The sequence below is a fragment of the Perca fluviatilis genome, chromosome 15 (genome assembly GCF_010015445.1).
Source record: "Perca fluviatilis chromosome 15, GENO_Pfluv_1.0, whole genome shotgun sequence".
Lineage (NCBI taxonomy): Eukaryota > Metazoa > Chordata > Actinopteri > Perciformes > Percidae > Perca > Perca fluviatilis.
In genome coordinates, this window is record NC_053126.1 from 8795334 (window position 1) to 8816986 (window position 21653).

Below are 21653 nucleotides of genomic sequence, written 5' to 3' on the forward strand. Positions count from 1 at the left end.
CCAATCTGGTGACAAACAACTGTTCAAGTGTGATTTTGAAAGTAATGGCAGCGAGATAGAGGTTTAATGTGGTGAGATACTCGTTTCTTTTCAGTTGTTTTTGTGGCCTCAGTTGCGAAAGTAGAGCAAAACACAGCAGGGCAGGTAGAAGTCAAATTATTTGATACTGCCCTCCATTTCACATGCTCCTGATCACTTCAGGTTTTATTGGATGAATTTTAGGAACATAGCCTGTCATGTGTGTTTGGAATCAGGTCTGTCATTTCTTATGGTCAAATGTCACATGCAAAATGGCAGCTTTTGTTGGTTGAGTTAATTAGCTCAAGCTACTAGCCTTGAAGTTTGTGCTGAAATCACATTGGAGTTCAATGTCCATCACCAGTCGCTTCATGCAATTTTCATCACCTTTTAATACATTTGAGATAATACCAATTGCAACAGTGTTCAGGGTTGGTTTGTTGTTGCATAAATTGGTCGACTTATTTTTGAACTTATTTTAAATAACCTTGTCACAGTAGTTGGGGTATTTTTTACTCGACTACTATTTACTCATTTACTTTAGCTCTTTGCTTGTAGCTCACAGCCCTCGTTAGTTCAAACGAAGAAGCGAGTCAAACTGTTTTCAATCGAGGACTAAACCGAGGCACCATTAACCAAGAATGTGACCAACCATGTATTCAATTTCATTGATGAGTGAAATTTAAAATGTCATGGATACCATTCAAAGTTCCCAGTAGTGTTACACTCTGTTTCAACTCTCCAAAAGCAAGCAGACACAAGAATCTAATGAAATCAAACACTAAAGCCACTCCACTCCATTCAGTTTTTATTAAAGTCATGTAGTCATTCTGTAAATCACTAGTAAACCTTTTGATTGATTGTGCTCAAAAACATTAATTCCCCATTCAAGCTTTATTAACTCCTACTGATACCGGATGCTAACAAAACACTATGGCTAATGTCAACATGATTGGCTTCTTAACATGTTCACCATCCCTTTTAAAAGGAACATGCCGACTTATTGGGACTTTAGCTTATTCACCATAACCCCCAGAGTTAGACAAGTCGATACATACCCTTCTCATCTCCGTGCGTGTCGTAACTCTGTCTGACTCCCCCAGCACTAGCCTAGCTTAGCCCAGATCCTGGAGGTAACCGGTTCCAACTAGCCTACTGCTCCGAATAAGTGACAAAATAACGGTAACATTTTCCTATTTACATGTTGTGATTTGTATAGTCACAGAGTATACAAATAACAAGGTCACATGAGACACAGCCATCTTATAACTGTATACATACTGGGAACAATATTCTCAGAAGGCGAAGCACTGCTACTTGGGCGGAGTGATTTGCTCGCAGCACCTGAAGCCCTGTGGTGAGGAGCAGAGAGTTCGCTCAGAGTTGAGGTAATAGAGTCAACAATTACTAGATAGTAAAAGCATAGTGACCTTATTTGTGCACCCTGTGACTATACAAATCACAACACGTAAACAGAAACATGTTGGCGTTATTTTGTCACTTATTGGGAGCAGTAGGCTAGTTGGAACCGGTTACCTCCAGGATCTGTGCTAGGCTTAGCTAGCGCTGGGGGTTGCAGACAGAGTTACAACACGCACGGAGATGAGAAGGGTATGTATGGCCTTATCTAACTCTGGGGGATACGGTGAATAAGAGTCCCAATAAGTCGGCGTGTTCCTTTTACATCAGCCCACTATCTATGTGGTGAAGGTAAATGGATGCTTCTCCTACTTTCCCCATGTAGTTTCACCATAGCGATGTACTGTTGTTCACAGCAAATACACATGTGAAATCTAGACTTGTGGCATCCAGATTTTCTATAAATTTCATTAAACCAGCATCACTAATATGCAGTATTGTGAACTATTTGTCTCATCAACATGTTTAACTTCATCTCTGAGTGTAAATTGTAGGGGAGCTCTTGTCGTTCCACAAATGGGAATTAAATTGTTTGTCTCCTTCAAGCACCTTGAGGGCTTTGACTACATTGTAAAAGCTCTTGTGATGTTTATTCATTTGTGAAAAGGCTTCATCTTCTCACACTAGATACAATGAAGATGATGCTTAATAAGGAATAAACATCAGGTTTGTCTTTGAATCTGGCATGTTTTTTTTGTTGTTGTTGAAGGATTACAAATGTCAATTACAGTATTCACTGCGCTTTTGTAACATATACGTACATTTTTATTTGTACTATTTATTAACATTTCAGGAGAAAGTGTTTTTTTTAAGTTAATATTAAGATGGCATCTAAAAAGGAAAAAAACCTGTTCAAAGTTGTTTGTAAAAAGGTGTTTTTATTCTGTGTATAAAGATAGTTATAAAAAAAACTGCTTGAATTTTGTTATCATTATTTACTTTGTGGACTGTGGTAAAACCAGTTCAAACTAGAGACCAGTGAAGGATATTAGAAGCACTTTTCCGGTGATGGCTGAGCGTTACTAAGCAGCCTCCAACTGAGCTTGCAGACTTAGATGTGACGTGAGCAACCTGTCTGAAAGTTGTAAGTCTTCTGGTAGCTGTGCCAAGAGAAATCTCAATCATTCCCAATATTACAGAGACGGAGAGTGTAGGTATATGTAAGGAGATAACATAGGCACAGGCTAATTATTGCTAACTAAGTTAGATCCTAGTTAACATTAGTAATTAAACTTAGACAGCCAATGTAAGTCGAAACTGCCTGCGAGCTTCTCCTGTACAATACGGTAATTCCTCTACTATGCGACAGTAAGTCGCTTGGTTATGACACAATCGTTAGCCTATTTTTACAAAAACGTCTGCTAAGGAGCCATAACGTGAGATACAAGGTAATGGAGCCTTTTATACATTGTCGTGTTTCTTTAGAAATAAACAATGGACAAATAAAGTCTTTAAACACTTCAGATGTAAAGTTATTCGCTGTCAAAATGAATGGCAGTCAATGGAATGCTAACGGCGGGTGAGTGCTTGTTAGCATCAAAATGGCGCCAAGGAGGTATGCGTTGTGGAGAGAGGCTTACCCCCTTGGTTTGTGCTCGTGACAGCGTGAGATGTAAACATAAATGGCGTTCTCATGGCTCAATGGCTGAGATGTTAGCTATAGCTCAGGTGAGCTAGCAGTAATAGTTAGCTATAAACTAATGAACTCACAAGCTAGCAACGTTGGACCATGAGGGACTTCTGTACTGCGATACGGTTGGTGGGTCTATTTTGGTAAAAGAAAATAGGGTTACGCTTTACTTTAAGGTATCTACATAAGAGTGACATGACACTGTCATGAACGTGTCAAACATAAACAAGTCATACACGTTTATGACATAACGCTTCTTTTAGTAAGTGTCATTTGGTTTTTGTCATGACAAGTTAGGGTTAGAGTTCATGTGTCATGTCATTCTTATGTAGATACCTTCAAGTAAAGTGTTATCGAAACTAGTTCCTACATGAACTGCTCAGGATTATCTTAAATAACCTGCGCTACAGGTAAGAGGAAAAACATTTTCCAGAGCTAGCTAAGTGGTTTCTCTGCTGGCCCCATACTGAATCCCTGACTGTTGAAGAAAATAAAATTCTCACTCATCAAAACAAAACAGAAATAAAGTGATAAAACATTGACAACTGCTTGACCTGAACAGGAAATCAAACTGACCACAAAAGCAACAAGCAGTATTTCCTCTACATGAATTTAAGGCACAGCACTTTTTTTTTGTCAATCATTTACAGTGATGTGCCGTATTGTACAGTTGACGCAGAAACATGTCCCGTGCTGTACCACATCTCTAGGAAAGACTCAAGATGATTGACAAAGTGTTCTTTTTTTTTTATATCTTTCTGCAACTGTTGTGGGTAGATCCTCTTGCCAAAACAGCATACAGAACACTTATTTTAAATCCTGCATTTTGGTAGATAAAGTTGTTCTCGTAGAGTTGTTTCTACTATTCAGATGAACAGCAAGTCAGCGTTATGTTTACAAATTAAATCTCGGTTCTCTTTTTCAGTCATTACCTTATACCGTATACTGTATGCTTTTAAGGGTGATTATCACGAGTGGGACACCAGAAGACAGTGAGATAATAGTAGTAGTACAACCTGGACAATAATATTTCCCAGACCTGACAGAATTAAAAATTAAACATTAATGCTCCTGTAAATAGATAACAGTTTAAGCATTTTATTTGTTAACCAAATCCATGTGAGTCAATCTGAAAAACAGCATCACATGCTCACGTCTTTCCAGCACAGCCTTGAGTCTTGTTAATGTCTGAAATAGCTGAACAGCACACCTTGCTAACCTGGTCAATCACAGATGTAAGTCAAAAACATAAAATACACTCACCATAGATCCTGTTACAACAAAAAGGTTTTCTGGTTTGTTTTGTGTTACTGAAGAGCTGCATCTGTTCCCACCTCCTGTCCTCCATGCAAAGTAGTCACTTTCATATTTCGGTCCATGTGCCTCTAATGTGCCCCGTGAGCCTTGTGGTCCTCACATGCTGCCGTCATCACTCGTCTTTTGGTTTCTGCTCCTTGCGAGCGCGAGAGGACATTAGTTTGAAGAAGAGTGCGGGCCACAGTGTGCGGAGGTAAATGGCCAGATTGGGCAGAGGTCCTGCCAAAACAACATCTTTGCTCTTCTGACGGACAGCCTTCAGAACTGCCTGAGCCACATCCCTGGGGTCCCGACCCATTTCTGTGGTTTTATCCAAAACTGAATACAGTGTTGCACAAACAAGAAACATGTCAATGATACAGAGGAGTCAGTAGGTCAACTAATACAGAAAAAGGTTAAATTACTGGGATGTTGTGCCTTCTCTTGTCTAATCATTTTAATTCCATTGTTATCTCTTTTTTTTTTTAAATCTTCTATCCAATTTAATTTTTTTGTTTAATAGTTGTTTTTTTTTACATCATCTTGGTTTTTTTCTATAGCTCATCTTAATGCCTTTTCATGTCAACAATGCATATTTGTCATACTTTTTGAAATTCTCTTATTGTTAGTGTCAACAGTCACATTTCACTGCCTCACCTCCATACTTAGAGCCGTCACCTGTGACAGCGTTGACCGACAGGCTGGTTCGGATGTACCCTGGACTGATCACGGTCACTGGAATCCCGTAGCGCTCAATCTCGGCCCGTAAGCAGTCAAAGTAGGCCTGGGTCGCGTGCTTAGAGGCTGCATCTGACCAAAGTGAGTCCAAACCAGAGTCCTGCTTCATTTCCAATCAGTCGCACAGATTGAAAAACCTCTTGGGTATTTCTTTGCTTTTAATTAAACAAGTAAAGACAACTTACAAGCTGATCTGTAAGGAATGGCGATCTTGCCCTGGACACTGCTAATGACAACGATGTGGCCACTGCGCCGATGAACCATTGAGGGCAGGAGAGCTGTGAAGGAGAAAAAGAAGCAAGAAAGTGAAACAGCTGACTAATGTATTATGTATATTGTGCTTCCTCTCCTAGGAAATCTGAAATTGTCCATGATAATCTAGCTTTGTTAGTGTATGTTTATGCATCAACCACTTCCCATCCTTATTTTAATTCAAGATTCTTTAAATAACTTCACTATGATTTGGCTCCGATGTGTATTTCTGACTTTTTTTTAACCCCACTTACTGCATCAAGACTACTCAGATCGATCAACCAAAAGCACTGCTCACAAACCTTGAGTAAGCGCAATGGGCCCAAAGTAATTTGTTTCCATAACGTCCCGCTGAACTGAAAGGTGTGTATCCAGTATGTTGCCGCGGTAACTGATTCCAGCATTGTTGATCAGGACATCCACTTGTCCGTAACATTTCAGGATCTCCTCTGCAGCTCTGTCCACTGTGTCTGTGTCAGCCAGATCGAAGATAACGGTGCAGGGAGTGTACGTCTAGGGGTTAAACAAAACAGAAGAGCTGTCATCTGTTTGAAATCATTACATAATACTTAGAGCTTAAATATTGGCTGATACGCAGAGTTAAGAAAAACAGTTTCTCTTCTCATGCTGAATAGTGGCGGGTTCTTGGAAAAGACGGAGTGATAATATAGATATTGATAACGCAGACTTTAGGCATTAGGAGTAGTGGACCGCCACATACAGCATCCGGGGAGCCACTTGGAGTTCAGTGTCTTGCTAAAGGACACTTTGACAAGTAGCCTGGGATCGAACCACCAATCTTGTGGTTGAGGGCCGATCCCTCTACATCTAAACCACAGCCATCCCAGTTTCTTTTCAGCTTCAGAAAAAAGATTTATTGCCAGGTAAGTAGCACTAACTAGGAGTGTGCTTTGGTTTGGTGCATACATTAAAACATATTTAAACATTTTCTTCTTCTTTAAGATTTTTTTTTGGGCTTTTCCGCCTTTATTTGAAAGGACAGCTAAGTGAGAAAGGGGAGAAAGAGGGGAAGACATGCAGAAAATCGTCACAGGTTGGATTCGAAACCCTGGACCTCTGCGTCGAGGCATAAACCTCTACGTATATGTGCGCCTGTTCTACCACTGATCCAACCCGGCCACATTTTCTTCTTCTTCTTTCTTAATGGCCTCAGAGCCTGCCGCTATTTAGTCTTTGGTTGTGCCTGACTATGTGTAAGTGTACACACCTGCCGCCCTGAGCCTGTTAAACTTGCTGTGAGCTCCTGGACCACCTGCTGCAGGCGGGCTGCATCTCGTCCACACAGCACGAGCCGTGCGCCTGCTGCGTGAAAGACCTGAGCACACTCTGCAACACAAAAAAAACACACCTCTTGTTCATGGTGAATATCAAACCAGTGCATGTTAGCACACGCACCACGACAATGACACACATTACTGTACAATATCTCACTACCACCCGATGGAAATTAACTGCTGCATACCAATATTACTTAGTTTGTAGAAAGCATCTACATGTAAACTGAAGAGAAGAAGAAATGACCAGGAGGCTGACCTTTCCCCAGTCCAGAGCTGGCCCCTGTGATGACCACCACAGCATCCTGCAGAGCAGCTCCTGGTCTGAGGCGTACAATTATCCGATAAAGCAGCAAGATCCCTGCACTTGCTAAAACAAGCGGAAGCACTCCACCTCCCATGACGCGCTCCATGAGCTGCAGACACAATATAAAAACATTTAGGATGAGTTTATCCCAGCTGCAACTGTTTATTTGCAATATTACAACATTTAAAAGGAACACACCAACTTATTGGGACTTTCTTATTCTACTTGGGCGGAGTGATATTACTCCAACTGAGCGAACGCTCTGCTCCTCACCACAGGGTATATCTATGACCACGGGAAATGGTTACTGTTATTTTGTCACTTATTGGGAGCAGTAGGCTAGTTGGAGCCGGTTACCTCCAGGATCTGTGCTAAGCTAGGCTAGCGCTGGGGGCGTCAGATAGAGTAACAACACACACGGAGATGAGAAGGGTATGTATGGACTTATCTAACTCTGGGAGATACGGTGAATAAGCTAAAGTCCCAATAAGCCAGCGTGTTCCTTTAAATCCATTGGTCTTGTAAAAGACACTAAACAAAGTTATTTTTATAACATTTTATATAACAATATATCTCTGTCAGATGTCAAATGAACCACCACTGCTAACATGCAAAACACCAACTTTATTTTGGCATCAAGACCTAGGCGACTCCCGCGCTCCATCAATGATCATAATTCTTTTTCAATTGATTAGTTGATCAATGATCAAATACATTTTGCAGCTATTAGCTATTGAAATGTCAAGTTTGGGATGGACACTTTGGGATTTTATTAGCTGGTTTTCAGGCAATTGTAAGACATGACTGACAAGTAATTCCTCATAATGTTTGATAGTTAATAGGCTAAATGATTGATCATTTAAAAAGTAATGGCTAGTATATTTGATAATGAATTCAAATCCTTGTTGCAGCGCTAGTTGGTTCATAAACAAAACAATCCATATTGGAATAAAATACTAATAAAAACACAAAAAAGGGCTTTAAACAAACTACGGTTTTGACCTTGATGTGTGTGTGTGTTTGTGTGTGTGGGTGTGTGTGTGTGTGTTCTGTAAGCTCTCAAGCCCCCATGCCAAAGGGATTGTGAATGTTTTAATGTTCAGTGCATTTAGTTAAGCCTCTTCCACTTCTCCAAAGCACAACACAACCAACCAACATGGCAACAGTGACAAGTACGATCATATATATAACACACACACACACACACACACACACACACACACACACACACACACACACACACACACACACACACACACACACACACACACACACACACACACACACACACAGGGTTGAGTATCAGGATTTTCTTTTAAAGTTAAAATAGACAAAATATACAGAAAATAATATTGCATTTATCTAATTTAGAGTCCCCTTGTGCCATACTTATTTATTTATTTGCACAATAAAATACTAATAGTGCCAAGATTAGCATATTGGATCTCAGAGTTACATTAGTGGTACACAGAGAAGTTTGCCATTTTAATAATCTCCATATCCTCAATACATGCGGATTTGTCTTTAAACACCTTTTACACCTATTGCAGTACAGTTGACAGTAAAGGTATGTACTCATTGCTACATGTTGCTCATGTTCCCTCCTTTTAAGAAAGACGGAATATTTGAAGATAGGAGGTGAGGGCATGAGTATATGTTAGAACTGAAACTGTACGAGTGTCTCCTAATGTGCGTTCCTAATGTATGTGTTGTGTATATTTATGCTCGAAATAAAAAAGTAAGCTCAAAAAAAAAAATGATGAGTGATTTTCTTCTACAGTATCTCACAAAAGTGAGTACACCCCTCACATTTTTAGTAAAACTACAGCTTGTATAACAGTGTATATTTTCTGTCCCCTCAAAATAACTCAACACACAGACATTAATGTTCGAAACAAGCGGTCAGTGAAAAGGATACCCCTACGTTAAATTCTCTTAGAGGCCGGCAGATTTTAATTTAAAGCCGTTAATTCATGGATTCAGGATAATTAATCCTATCAACCTTTGGCCTTTGCCTTTGGAATTAATGCCCCCATCATCACATACCCTTCACCATACCTAGAGATTGGCATGGGGTACTTTCCATAAAATCATCTCTCAATGCAAATCAAACCACCTATTAGGCTAACCGACATAAAACCATGCCAATCGTGAGATATGGTGAAGGGTATGTGATGATGTGGGGCTATTTTAATTCCAAAGGCCAAGGGAACTTTATCAGGATGCATAGTATCCTGGATCCATGAAATAACTGGCCTTTAAAAATAAAAATCTGCCTTCCTCTATGGGAATTTAACATAGGGGTGTACTCACTTTTGTTGCCAGCGGTTTAGACATTAATGGCTGTACACTTAATACTTTACATTGTAACAAAGTGTAATTTCTTCAGTGTGGTCCCATTAAAAGATATAATGAAATATTTACTAAAATGTGAGGGGTGTACTCACTTTTGTGAGATACTGTAAGTCTTTCCTTGCATGTGTAGTACATATTCTTGATTGTGAGCACAATGACTCAATCATCTGACATGACATGAACTTCATACTTACACCACACATTCCCTGGATTAGATCATCTGACAGTATGTTGGTGCCCCATTACTCTACATATTTATGAGTAAAAGGAGCTTTTCTTGAAATAACTGGAACTACTGAGACTGAAATCCTAATGTGTTGCTTGAAACGTTTGCTACCAATGGTGATAACGTCCACCTTTCACACGAGCACACAATATAAACAGGTTAGATGTTAAAACTAGGGCTGGGCGATATGGAGAAAATCAAATATCACGATATTTTTGACCAAATACCTCGATAGATACCGCAACGATATTGTAGGGTTGACTATTGGTGCTTTCACAAAATATTAACACAATGAGATTTTTGATAAATAATCATCAGTAATGTGGATATAATGACTTAGTGGGTAAAGGCAAATAATAGAACAGTTACAACAGTCTGGTAAATTCAGAATATTACATCACTTTACTGTAATGCAACCTTTAAAACCAGGAAAAGACAACACTTATGCCATATTACGATATCCAAAATATAAGACGATATCTAGTCTCATAAACACGATATCGATATAATATCGATATATTGCCCAGCTCTAGTTAAAACCCTAACTTACAAGCAGGGTCCAAAATTAACTTTTTTGTCCACCAATCAAATGGCTAGTGAATGTTTAAATTGTACCAGCCACTCAATCGATTACCATTGTTTTTTGGCTGGTGAGTGAAGCTAATTTACAAGCCACTTGTATATTTTACCAGCTTTTAGCTAGTAGATGGTGCTAATACAGTGAGCAAAGTCGTGTTTACGTTTACATGTGGATGGGGATGCTAATGCTAACGTTAGCTAGCTTCCACATTGTAATAAAACGCTCATACACTAATGTTCGTGTATAGTTAGAGCTCACCTGAGTTGCTGTGCTGCTGCAGGGTGAGTTGGTTATAAACAGTTCCGGGCTCGGTAATGTGTTTATATACTGTCTATGGTTTTCTGAAGGCGCTACCGGGCATAGATGAACGGCTACCGGTTTTGCTCCCCGCAAGGAATTGTGGGAGTTGAAGTTAAGTAAGCCAGTAAGCTGACTGATCTACAGACATGAACAAATAATAATTAGGATGAGTCTATGTATATGTCTATGGACTGACCGAGCACATTTGGGTGTCTGACGGACACAAATAATTTGCCAAGGACAACATAAAGCAGCCAAATAAACCTATAGAGTTTTATTTTTAACCTCAGACAAGATTTATCTTATCTTTAATATCAAATCCAGTTTTGAAACCATTTCAGAATAACTGGGCTGTTTCAAGAGCAGACAAGGTTGCATGTCAAAGGTGCAGAGTGATTCTTCTCCAGGTTAAAACTGACAGCATCTGTTGTTTAATGTACTTTTATAAACTGTACACACGTTAAAACTATAAGTTATATCTATGAGTTTAAAAACAAAAGCACCCTGGTTTAAACTTCAGGACACGAAATGACAATAGGATGACAATTATCAATGTCAACAGCTATTTTCATTAACAACTGAACTCTTTGAAACCCAGCCACTGTCCTTTGAAACCAATGTAATATGTGTTATAGATTTCCTCTTTGTCAGAAATTGACAAAATTTTGTGAAGGCAAGACTTTTACATTTCCGTGATAAACTGCTACCACTAACAGCTGTCTATTGGCATATGTGATCACACTACTTACTGAAACACCACCAGCTTTCAAACCTTAAAGTTTACAATTTATTTGATACATTGTTTTATTGACCTTTAAGGGATTTACACAAAATGATTTAGGAAACTCTTCATGAACATGTTTTAATTTGCTCAACTCCTGCTGGCAAAGTCAATCTTTATTCTGCTTGTAATGGACATTTAAATAAAATGTACTTTAAATCAGTGACTAACAAGATTATGGTCACTCTTGGTGTTCAACTAATTCATATCTAAACTCCACTTTATTATTAAATTGTTGAAAGGCTCTTGTTATATCACAACTCATCCTTTACTTTGTCTATACTTTTACTACCTCCTCCTCCTCCTCCTCCCTCCTCCGACCCCAAAGTTTAAAACTGCAGGTCTAGACAGCAACTCATAACTAGCACCATTGGATAAACATACACAAGAAAGTATGAATTTATAATTTGCTGTGCAATTGGTATCTGTTGTTTATATTTAAATTATAATGGTTTGATATCAATGTAATATACATTATTAGAAGCATGTGTGAAATGTGGCTTTGTAAAGTTAGTGTTATTGTAGTGTTTCAAAAGAGGACATTGAGGCATAGGATTGTCACATAAGATCTTTCTTGCACTCTTTTAAACAAAAATATCTACATGAACAAGACACAATCTCAAATAAGTTGCAGTTATTTTCTCTTTTCTGGACATCATGTAGGATCCATTTAACGAAAAAGGTAAAATAAAATACTGAAAAGTTAGTTTGAAATATTCTAATGTTTAATGAAAGGGTGATGTAATGATCAGCAAGAGAGGGGTACAGTAAAATTACGAGGGAAAGGGGAAAGAGCTCGGTACCCAACACAGGTCGGTCCGTTTCAATTGCAATACAATTCAATCCAGATGAACTGCTGCCATACCCTTGTGCACTTGCTTGTGTGTCAAGGATGCAGGTGGAGGGCGCAGGGGAGGAGGCGCAAGGGTACTACAGAGATAAGTGTGCTGTCGTTGTCACATAGAAGTAAAGAAAAAGAAAAAACAATTCCTTCTAGTTTTAACTATATCCCTCTGATCATAGTTCAAAATGGAAGCACCCACCATGTGAGGAGCTAACTGCTGGGCCTGATCGTGACTTCCACTTTTCTTACATCGGGGGGGTGGATAGGTTCTGTTTTTTTTTTCTTCCTTTTTTCTGTTGGTTCTTAAACCCTCTTCAGAGTGCACTCATACCGCATAGAGTTCGTAGATCTTCTTGGCGCAATACACCAGGGCAGCCAGTGCTATCGTATTATGGAGTCTCTTTCTGTGGACGTCATCTCTGCGTACCAACACCACGGGCGTCGAGGAGGTGAGTGTATGCAGGGGCAGCCGCGAGAGTTTTTGGCTGTCGTACTCCACCTGGTACTTGCAGCAGGGATCAAATTGCCATGAAATCCCATAGAGGGCAGAGCAGGCCACACTGAGGGCGCCAGCGGGCAACGCCACATAGCGCGAGTATTCAACAGGCAGTGAAAGTGGCGTCAGGAGGCAAGCAGCACCTGACAACACGGCCGTCTTGTGCAGGCAGTTGCCCACGGTAATCCAACGGGCCGTTTCATCTCCGATGCGGGTGGGCTCGATGACAATGTATTTATACTGGGCCTCCAGCGCCTGCTCCAGCTCGTACTCAAACTGGTCCTGCGCATTTTCCCCGTTATAGATCTCGTGCACAATGTAGCAGTCTGTCGCCGCCATCACTCCCCTTTTCAAAAACAGAAAAAAAAAAAAACAGCAGGGAACAGTGAGAGAAAGGATAATGAGTAGAATATCAAGACTTGACATATCTAGGCTGGTTTGCCTATATTTTTACACCAACCTGCCCATTTGTCATGGACCCGTGAAGAGTTTATGTCTAGAATGGTTTGCATTTCTGTTCCCACACATCCGCCAACATACTTCTTGTGTACCTGTTTACTCTTTATTTTAGGAGGGATGAAGTATTGAGTTAAATTTTTCCATCAAAACTCCTTCCATATTCTTGAATTTGTAGTGGTGTGTTGCATTTCACAAATGTTAAAACTAGTCTTCCGTCGTAATTTCGATGTTAAGTTCACTTTTCCATTTGGCCTTGATATACATAGTAGAGGGAGCTGTTCAGTCTCTTAGATTTTTGTATAGCACTGGGATTACTTTGAATCCTGTTCCATTACGTCAAGTACTGAATTTATGTTTTTTTGAGGTTTGAATTTCCCTTATAAAATAATCCCTCAACTATAGATATCTAAACATTTTTCAATTATTTCAAATGTGTAGACTGGGGTAATTTTGCTCCATATTATTTTACATTAATTCATGAAATGTCACAATTACCGAATGGTCATCACGTTTTCGGAGCTTAAGTGCTGTCGACAAAATACTCTCTCCAACAGGCAAAAATCTCCGTTTGAAATATGGAATGACACATAAAACGTAGCATTTGTGGATCTATAACCAACAACTTTTATTTTTTTACAAATAAATTACAACCGTTAACTTGTTTACGTGTAGCTGATTAATCGACTACTATTTTCTGAAAACTGATTTCCGGTAGTTTGTAAAATAGCTTTAAATATGACAAACGTGTGTGGATCAGTGACACCACTCTGAGGCCTTCCAGTACATGTTGTCAAGATGGCAAACAAACCCTAACGAGATAGACACCAAGCTTATTCGACTTTTTAAAGACAGCGGAGCATTGGCTAAAGGAGTATTGAGGAGGATCACAGTAGGGCATAATGTAGCTGAGCGTCGGTTAGATAACAACAACACATTAGCTAGTTTTAGCTGACTCGCTCGCATGGTGAAAAGTTGGGAGGACTGGCCAGCTAAGTTGAGGACCGTTTTACTTTTGAAACAGGTCGACAAGCAGCTGACAATACTGTTAACTCAGCCAGAATTGTGTAGCATGTGAGCCGTGGAATATCACACCAGCGTTCGCCACAACGAACGGTTAAACGCAACTTTTCCCACGGTGATCGGCTGGTGTGAAATAACCAAAACATCACATGAGCTGCTAGTTTATTTCCTTGCTAACGTTAGCTACCTAGTTGTGCACGTTAGCCTGCTAACGTTAGCTAACCCTGGGATAAAATCCCGACTTGTCGTGTTGGCATTTCACTCCAAGTCTCAAACGATGTGCATGTTCGGGATCTGGTGAATGGCGACATCGACAAAATTATGTATCATATTAAAACATTTTCGTTTAATAACTAAGATGTTTAGTAACTGACCTCTCCCTGCTTACTGGGACACCGCGCCTCCTTCCCAGCGACGCCATGTTGGAGATACAACCGTGATTGCAGTTGACGTATGAGAGCACCAAGCCTTCTGGGTAATGTAGTGTGTCAAGGCAGTCGGCGCATCACTTCGACTTGAATGAGGACTACTATTCCCATGAAGCTATAAAGCAAGAGTACCTGCCTTTACGTATTTTATAATAGCACATAGAAGTTTGAGAGGTCAGACCATATTCTAAATGAAGCTAACACAAATAAACAGAGGTATGTTTGTCCATCATTTATCAAGTGACTATATTAAAACTGAACAGCAAATACAAATACAGCAGCTATTTAGATTTTTTAATTGTGCAAGTAGATTGCATGTATTAGTTACAACCAAAGTGTGTAGGCTAATATAGTGTCCCTCCCAACCGCAGCCGTCTCATGATAGGATTTAGCTATGTTCGTAGATTCTGGTTACTCACCCATATTGTGCTCTGTCTCTGTGTCACCGTGCTCAAGTATGGGCTCCCTGTCCGCGTGCCGTGTAACCCGAAGCGCTTTTGATGTAACGACTTTAAAAAGCTACGTTCAAGAATATGAGATCAGCTGAACCTAAATGCTGTGACTGTGACTACAATTGTTAACAGCTTCAAATTCAATCTGGCTAAATGATGCAGGTATGACGAATCAATACAAAAATAATATTGGATGATTGATGTTATGGTTACTTGACTTGCCATGTCGCCTCAGAACCCCCATTTAATACCACCAAGAGTCATTTTAACTGATTTGTTTAACTATTTCTTGGTCGGTAAATGATTGATTGATTAATTAAGTAATGCGTTCATTATTAATCCTTTATGGATCGGTCGTCTTAAGCCTTTAATTAGGCTACATTCTAGAAAACTAGTCTAATATTGAAGGTTGGTACAGTATGTTTGGTTAGATTCTTAGGTTTGTTTACTTGTTCCAGGATCAGGTAGTTCCTGATTGAAATTGGAAAACGGTTAGAGTAGGTTACATTTTATTCAGGCAAAGTTTTATTATTTAACACTGTTTGATATATTTTATCATATAAAATGAAAAGGGCAAATGCCTGTTTAAAGGCTATTCCTAAGTTAGATATCAAGTTGGCACTGATATCAATGCACAGCCCTAGTCCTTTATTAATTAAGTTTGTGTTGGCCCAAAACCTTTAGAACATTAACTCCCCCTGAGGTACCTAAAACCCCCAGATTCCCAGAAATACTACAGAGGACATGACCGCAGTGTCCTCACTGGTAGCCAGGGCCCTGGCTGCAGACCTGACACAGACATCATTCAAGAGGACTTTAGACATCAATTGGAGTTTATACACGTTTTGAGTGTATGGGAAGCTAACAGAGCCCTTAACTTCACTGAGAGCACTTCTTCTGGGTCTTCTTAAGGAAACATGAGATGCTCTATGATGAGAGTCCCAAAGAATCTGTGTATCTCAGCTGGGTTTGTGGGTGAACTGCTGCGCTGAAAAACAAGAGACAAGCAAGCAGATATCTTTCCAACTCACCCATTTGAGGGGCGCTCGCCCCTAGATTGTCAACAACACACATTGTGACACAAGAGTTCAGGTAATTCTTCATAGTGTCACTAGATGGTGCCAAAAGCAAAGTTACCATGTTTATCAAGAGCATGATATATGCTTAAAGTTACGATATACATTACATAGTTTAAAGTTTAAGTAGCTTTCTAATTTACTGTACATGTGGTACTTATGTAATGTATTTATTCAGATTCGACTTAAGTAAAGGTGTTTTGAGGTGGACATTTTAAAATATTTTCCAAACAAATCAAACATTGAAACAAGCATCAGTCCTAGTCCAGTCTGTGGTCATTCAAGGTTTAAAAACTATTGTACTGCCATGAAATTTAAATCCACCCATTGTATGAATACTGGAAAAACATAATTGCTTTTATGCCACATTACTAAAAACCAGTTTGGCACTGTAATAACAGTTTGTGGCCGGATTAGCTCAGTTGGTAGAGCAGGCACACGTGTGGAGGTGTATACCTTAATGCCTCAGCGCAGAAGGTCCTGGGTTCGAGTCTGACCTCAGGCGATTTCCTGCGTGTCATCCTCTTCTTTTTCCCATTTCATATCTATCTGTTCTTTCCATTAACCCTTGTGTTGTCCTTCGGGTCCCAGTGACCCAAAGGACAACACAAGGATTATGTACTTCCGTTTACTTTGTTGAGAATTGCTCTCTAAACAAGGGTTAATACAGCACCTTAGTTCTTGTTTGTACAGCATTTTGGTCAGCTTAAACTGTGTTTAAATGTGTTCTAGAAATAAACTTTACTTACTTAACAAGAAACAGGGTTTAGAGAGCAATTCTCAACAAGGTACAAGGGAGGTGCATAATCCTTGTGTTGTCCTTCGGGTCACTGGGACCCGAAGGACAACACAAGGGTTAAAGGCTGAAATGCCCCCCCCCAAAAGTCTTATAAAAGAAAAAAACAGCAGTTGGCTGCACCCCTAATGAAAATCTATTTTGCAGTATCTAATCTTCTCTTTAAAGTTGGCTGTATGTGAATCTTTTCCTGTTTTGTTATAAATACATACTTTAACATTAACAATGTGATGAGTATTGTTTTATTTATTTATACAACAAGAATGGGGGAAAAAAAAGTAAAAGCACAAAACAATATAACAGGAATTGGTACATTATGGTAGAGCCACCTGCTCAAAACTGTTAAATCAGACATTTGTTTCCTTTCAAGAAAACACACAAATATACATTAGCACAACAAATAAAATAATACCTTGGTCTATCAATAGGTGTGTCACCAAAAGCAAAGTTTTACAAAGGGAAAGTGGTTTCCTGCAATTACCTCAAGTGATTAAAGCAGTTGATGGGTGTCCTGCCAAAGTGTGTTGAGGAACCTGAGTTATTTTTCTCAACACATGAAGATTGTCAACAGCAGAAGCTCCTGAAGAGCCTAAAAAGGGAAACCACAGTAAACCTCTTTCAGTAAAACATTTCGTCCATGATGACCTTTATCATTTTAATATCAGCTGGTGAAAGAAGCCTTGCGAGTACGAACAAAAAGACAAGTGAGTAAGCTTCAGCGATCCAGTGTCATTTTTGTGATGGTGGACACAATACAATGTAAATGCCCTGAATGTAACTGCTGTTTTTTTAAATGCTGTTGTAAGCGGAGATATTTATCCATCTCCATGTGGAAGTGTCTGACAACCTTCAGACCCAATGTATCACGAGTGCCTGTAATATTTAACGCATACAATGGAGACAATTGTGAGTTTCCCCAGAGTTAGACTCAGTTTGTGTTCTTTGGTTTACAAATCTCTGCACCTTTGACTAATCCATTTGTGACTCCGATAATGAACGGTACATTTATGTTACTGGGAAGAGTGGATAGAGTTAACACTGGAACCAAATTGAGAGTTTGGGAAAATAATGTCTTCAAAATGCAGAGTCAATGTTTTTTTAAATTACCCACCAATGTATGCCTATACCTCTTTGCAATTACAAAGAAAAAAACCCTCTTTTGAGTATCTTAATGTTTCAAAGATGCGTTTAGCATTCACAGCATAGAAATATAATAGTAATAATCAAAGTAGAGTGGACATTGAACTGTTTGACGTGGTAATTTGATTAGTTCAAAAGAAAATGGCGCTCAGCACCTTGCATTGACCATAGAAATAGAATGAGTTAGCTCGCGACAATGTCCGTTTGCAATGGCACAGTGGCCGCCACTCCAACCATCCTGCTATGTTGATTTGAATGGGAATGTCTGTTCTACTCTCATTCTATTTTTATGAATCAGTTTACCAAAGTAGCATTTCAGCCCTAAAAACACCATTCCTAAGAGAGGAGAGGAAAGCAAATAGAAAGAAAGAACAAAAAAGCCAAAGAATATTAAAAGGGGGCTCAAAATATAAAAGTCATCAACGTTTGAGCATCAGTGAAGCCCTTCTGCTCACAACCAGTGAGTCCAAAGGACAGGAAATTTGCAACATATAAGATCTGACTCGCATCTGTTCTCATTACAGGCCTAAGGCTGCATTCCCACCAAATCAGGCATTGTGGTGATCAGCGCAGCGTTGTGCGACGGTATGGGAGTGTCACTTAAAGGACCCATTTGTGTCTCCATTGTGTTCCCCACTCCATTGTGTTTAGATTCGATTGCCAGTATGAAACACTCACAGTTATTGGCAGTGTGTCGTTGGGTTGCGTTTCTCCAAAAGTTTATTCTGTTTCAACTTTTCGCTGTAAGCTGCTGTGTTTTCCCCCCCCCCGGCATCCTCTGCAGCCTAATCGCACTAGCCACATTCACATGAATGGGAGGACTGGCGTTTTCACCGAAACGCCCGATTTGATGTGAATGCAGCCTAACCCTTGTTTCCAGTCCATAATGGGTGGATCCTGAAGGTTTCTGTATGAGGTAACAGGCTTCAGCTTTGGTTAGTTTATTTGCTCATGTTTTTACAGGTAGTGACCAGCAGATGCACTTCCTGTTTCTGGCGAGTGTGTATCCCCATGTTACGGACCCGTAGACCCAACGTTCAGCTCATGGACGTCTTTGCCGTGAGATCAGTTGTCTCTGGAGGGACATGCCTGGAAGGTCATTTGTTGTATGTCAGCCTGTAACTCCAAAGCATGATGCCACACAGCATTTATCCCCTGGGAGTCTCTTTCTCCTACTCTTCTCTGTCAGAGTCATGTAGGGTCATTGATAAATATGTTCAAAGTATTGAGGCTGAGGATTCTCTTTGACATATTTCTGAATGTACCAGCAGGTCAAGTGGGCTTTCAGATCCTCTTCCACCACAAAATCCATGGCTGCCTGCCATCACAGAAGCATAAAACCACATCACAACGGTTCTGACAGGCATTTTATATTATTATTATTATTATTATTATTATTATTATTATTATTATTATTATTATTATTACTACAACATATTGGGCCTTTAGGAAATGAACAGAAAGATAAACTTTCTCTCTTCTCTTAAGATGATGATAGATGAAAATAACCAGTCTTTAGGAGTTTTACCTTGGCCAGGTGCTTGGCAATTCCTCTACCTCTGTAAGCATCTGGAACTTCAGTGTGTTGCAAGTCCACTGTCTTCTTCCCAACATATTCATACAGCAGAACTGCACGATCATGAGATCCTGAGGGCAGACAGAGGTCATAGTTCTTGATTGTGTTAAGTTGGTCTCAACCCAACCCAGTTTCATACAGCTTGCAAAAAGCAACAGCAACCCCACCTTGCTGGGGGATACTGATAACATTTAAAATGCAATTGTCAATCTTTAGGGGCAAAGCCGATTCACAAAAATTGAGTGTAAGTTATTGATCAAGTTGCATGAGCAGCTTGAAATCTATAAATAATACTGCAACATGGCTGCACAATAAGACAAGGCATGAGTAATTTCCTTCAGTGAGCTTTCAATAACCTCAAAACAACAGGGTTTGATACCATGTGGTGCCAAAGTTAATAGCCTATAACTTTAATAGAAAAGAACACATCGCCTAGCAGGTTCAGACAATGCTTGTGGAAAAGGATAATGTAGCTGGTAGGAGAGAAACAGAAATGTGATAAAGATCTTCACCTATTTGCTGTGAACACATATCACATCTAAATTCATAGATATTTCCATGAAAACATTAAAGGAAACTAAAATGGACGTACACACACATTAACAGACTTCAAACCATCCGTTTAGTTTGTCATAAACTAAAAAAAAAAAAAAATCAGTTTAAATCATCATTTAAACTTAACAAACATATAAATCACTGTGTAAATAAAATGGGTTTGAAATAGAAGTTATAAAAAGACGTGCCACAACCCATATATGGGTCTGATTAAAAAAATTTAGTGTATGTCTATTCAGGGAATTCTTTTGGTGTTTTAAGCATACAGGTTGGATAACTACGTTGTTATACGGTAACGTCACTACAAATAATGATTGATGGTCAGGAATGTCTATTAAATTGTCTTTTGTAAGTGGATTCCATTGAAAGTTGCATATTTGCTTTCAGGAATGGAACCATGGGTGTATTAGAATGGAACGAAGAAAATGTTTCCGAAAAACAAGCTGGTGAAGTTACAAGTCAAGGCAATCAGCAGCTTTGACCAAGAAGCACAGTCGTCTGTTTAGTTCCTGACACGGAGTAATAATCGAATAAAGACGTGACATTCCGACTATGTGAATTAAATAACGCCTCCGTGTCTGAAATGGCAGCTGGAGTTATCAATAAGGACACGGCGACGACGTTGCCAGCAAGAAAACCTAGCTACACCAACCTCTGAGCTAACGTTAGCCAGCTAGCATGCTAATGTTTACATGTTGAACTTACCATTTAGTCTTATAACAAACTGCCGACGCTTTTTATCGTGTTCCACCTGGATCTGAGAGTTGTTTGCGTCGAAGACATTCGCCGGTGCTGCCTGTGCCATAGTAGCTTGCTACAGTTGACGATGACTGCTATGCTACTCTTCAGCGTTGCTAACCAGAAATGGCTACATGAAAATAAATGATGAACGGTCAAAGCAGCACACAACACCTCATCCAACGAAATCAGCTGTTAGGTAATGTGACAGCCAGCCAATCAACGCCGGGCATTGTCAGAGAGGAGAGAACAGTGCAGATAGATACAAATAAAGATAATTGCAATATTAGTAACCGTTACACATAGTTAACACGTTATTCTGTATTATGTTATACATATATATGTTGGAGTTGAGACCCCCCTAACTTTGAGACCGACCGCAAATGTTTCAAATGCAACATTCAAGTCACCTGGGAAAATAGGAAGTGCGTGTAAAAGTGCAGTTTAATCATTGCAATTTTGCGAGTTTAATTAACGTTGTCTCTTTAGTTAATTCGTCCAAATGCGAATTTTATGGGTTTAGATTTGGCAAAAGAAACATTTGGAGTGAACAATAATTACTAAATGTTCAGAGCACTTGAAGTATACCCAATGTTGATTTTAGTCTGCAGTTGAGGTTAATTTACTCCACAGCAAGACAATGGTTAACTAGAACTGGAAGCTACAATGGGCCAACCTTACCTATGGTACTAAAAATAACATGCCATATTAACACTTTTTACATTTCTCTTTCATGCCAGTATTTGGAATTGAAAAATGATAAACAAAAGATATAATGTGTGTCAGATTTACATGTTTAGCAACAGTCATTAGTCAGATTTACATGTTTAGCAACACTAGTCTTTAACACTATAATCAGTTACAGCTACTTAGAAT

The 21653-nt window shown here is 39.4% G+C and overlaps 3 protein-coding genes across 4 annotated transcripts; all 3 read right to left on the bottom strand.

Moving 5' to 3' along the window:
- Nucleotides 1–4141: 4141 nt before the first annotated feature.
- On the bottom strand, nt 4142–10519 carry dhrs7b (dehydrogenase/reductase (SDR family) member 7B). Its single transcript, XM_039824551.1, has 7 exons — nt 10375–10519; nt 6908–7064; nt 6582–6700; nt 5656–5866; nt 5287–5379; nt 5021–5173; nt 4142–4702 (listed from the first exon to the last, which is right to left on the bottom strand). Exons 2-7 carry the CDS (start codon nt 7059–7061, stop codon nt 4497–4499), a joined length of 936 nt encoding a protein of 311 aa, XP_039680485.1. The 5' UTR covers nt 7062–7064; nt 10375–10519; the 3' UTR covers nt 4142–4496.
- A 1381-nt stretch (nt 10520–11900) lies between these two features.
- Nucleotides 11901–15017, bottom strand: tmem11 (transmembrane protein 11). Of its 2 annotated transcripts, XM_039824553.1 has the most exons (3): nt 14864–15014; nt 14391–14559; nt 11901–12883 (listed from the first exon to the last, which is right to left on the bottom strand). In XM_039824553.1, exons 2-3 carry the CDS (start codon nt 14435–14437, stop codon nt 12367–12369), a joined length of 564 nt encoding a protein of 187 aa, XP_039680487.1. In that variant the 5' UTR covers nt 14438–14559; nt 14864–15014; the 3' UTR covers nt 11901–12366. The 2 variants fall into 2 exon arrangements, with proteins under 2 accessions (XP_039680487.1, XP_039680488.1); XM_039824554.1 differs by lacking the exon at nt 14391–14559 and having other exon boundaries at nt 14864–15017.
- A 1979-nt stretch (nt 15018–16996) lies between these two features.
- natd1 lies at nt 16997–20972 on the bottom strand. The gene is made up of 3 exons (XM_039824555.1): nt 20745–20972; nt 19437–19555; nt 16997–19226 (listed from the first exon to the last, which is right to left on the bottom strand). Exons 1-3 carry the CDS (start codon nt 20842–20844, stop codon nt 19110–19112), a joined length of 336 nt encoding a protein of 111 aa, XP_039680489.1. The 5' UTR covers nt 20845–20972; the 3' UTR covers nt 16997–19109.
- Between the last annotated feature and the right edge of the window lie 681 nt (nt 20973–21653).

Bases quoted from the DNA above. Each gene is read 5' to 3' on its own strand.
- natd1 (XM_039824555.1), bottom strand. From the start codon at position 20,844: ATGGCACAGGCAGCACCGGCGAATGTCTTCGACGCAAACAACTCTCAG. The intron at 19,556-20,744 runs GTAAGTTCAACA...GTCTGCCCTCAG, and splicing joins GTTTGTTATAAGACTAAATG to GATCTCATGATCGTGCAGTT. The intron at 19,227-19,436 runs GTAAAACTCCTA...CTGTGATGGCAG, and splicing joins TTGCCAAGCACCTGGCCAAG to GCAGCCATGGATTTTGTGGT.
- dhrs7b (XM_039824551.1), bottom strand. From the start codon at position 7,061: ATGGAGCGCGTCATGGGAGGTGGAGTGCTTCCGCTTGTTTTAGCAAGT. The intron at 6,701-6,907 runs GTCAGCCTCCTG...TTTGTGTTGCAG, and splicing joins CAGCTCTGGACTGGGGAAAG to AGTGTGCTCAGGTCTTTCAC. The intron at 4,703-5,020 runs GTGAGGCAGTGA...CACTGTATTCAG, and splicing joins TGACGGCTCTAAGTATGGAG to TTTTGGATAAAACCACAGAA.
- tmem11 (XM_039824553.1), bottom strand. From the start codon at position 14,437: ATGGCGTCGCTGGGAAGGAGGCGCGGTGTCCCAGTAAGCAGGGAGAG. The intron at 12,884-14,390 runs GTCAGTTACTAA...GTTTTTGAAAAG, and splicing joins GTCCCAGTAAGCAGGGAGAG to GGGAGTGATGGCGGCGACAG.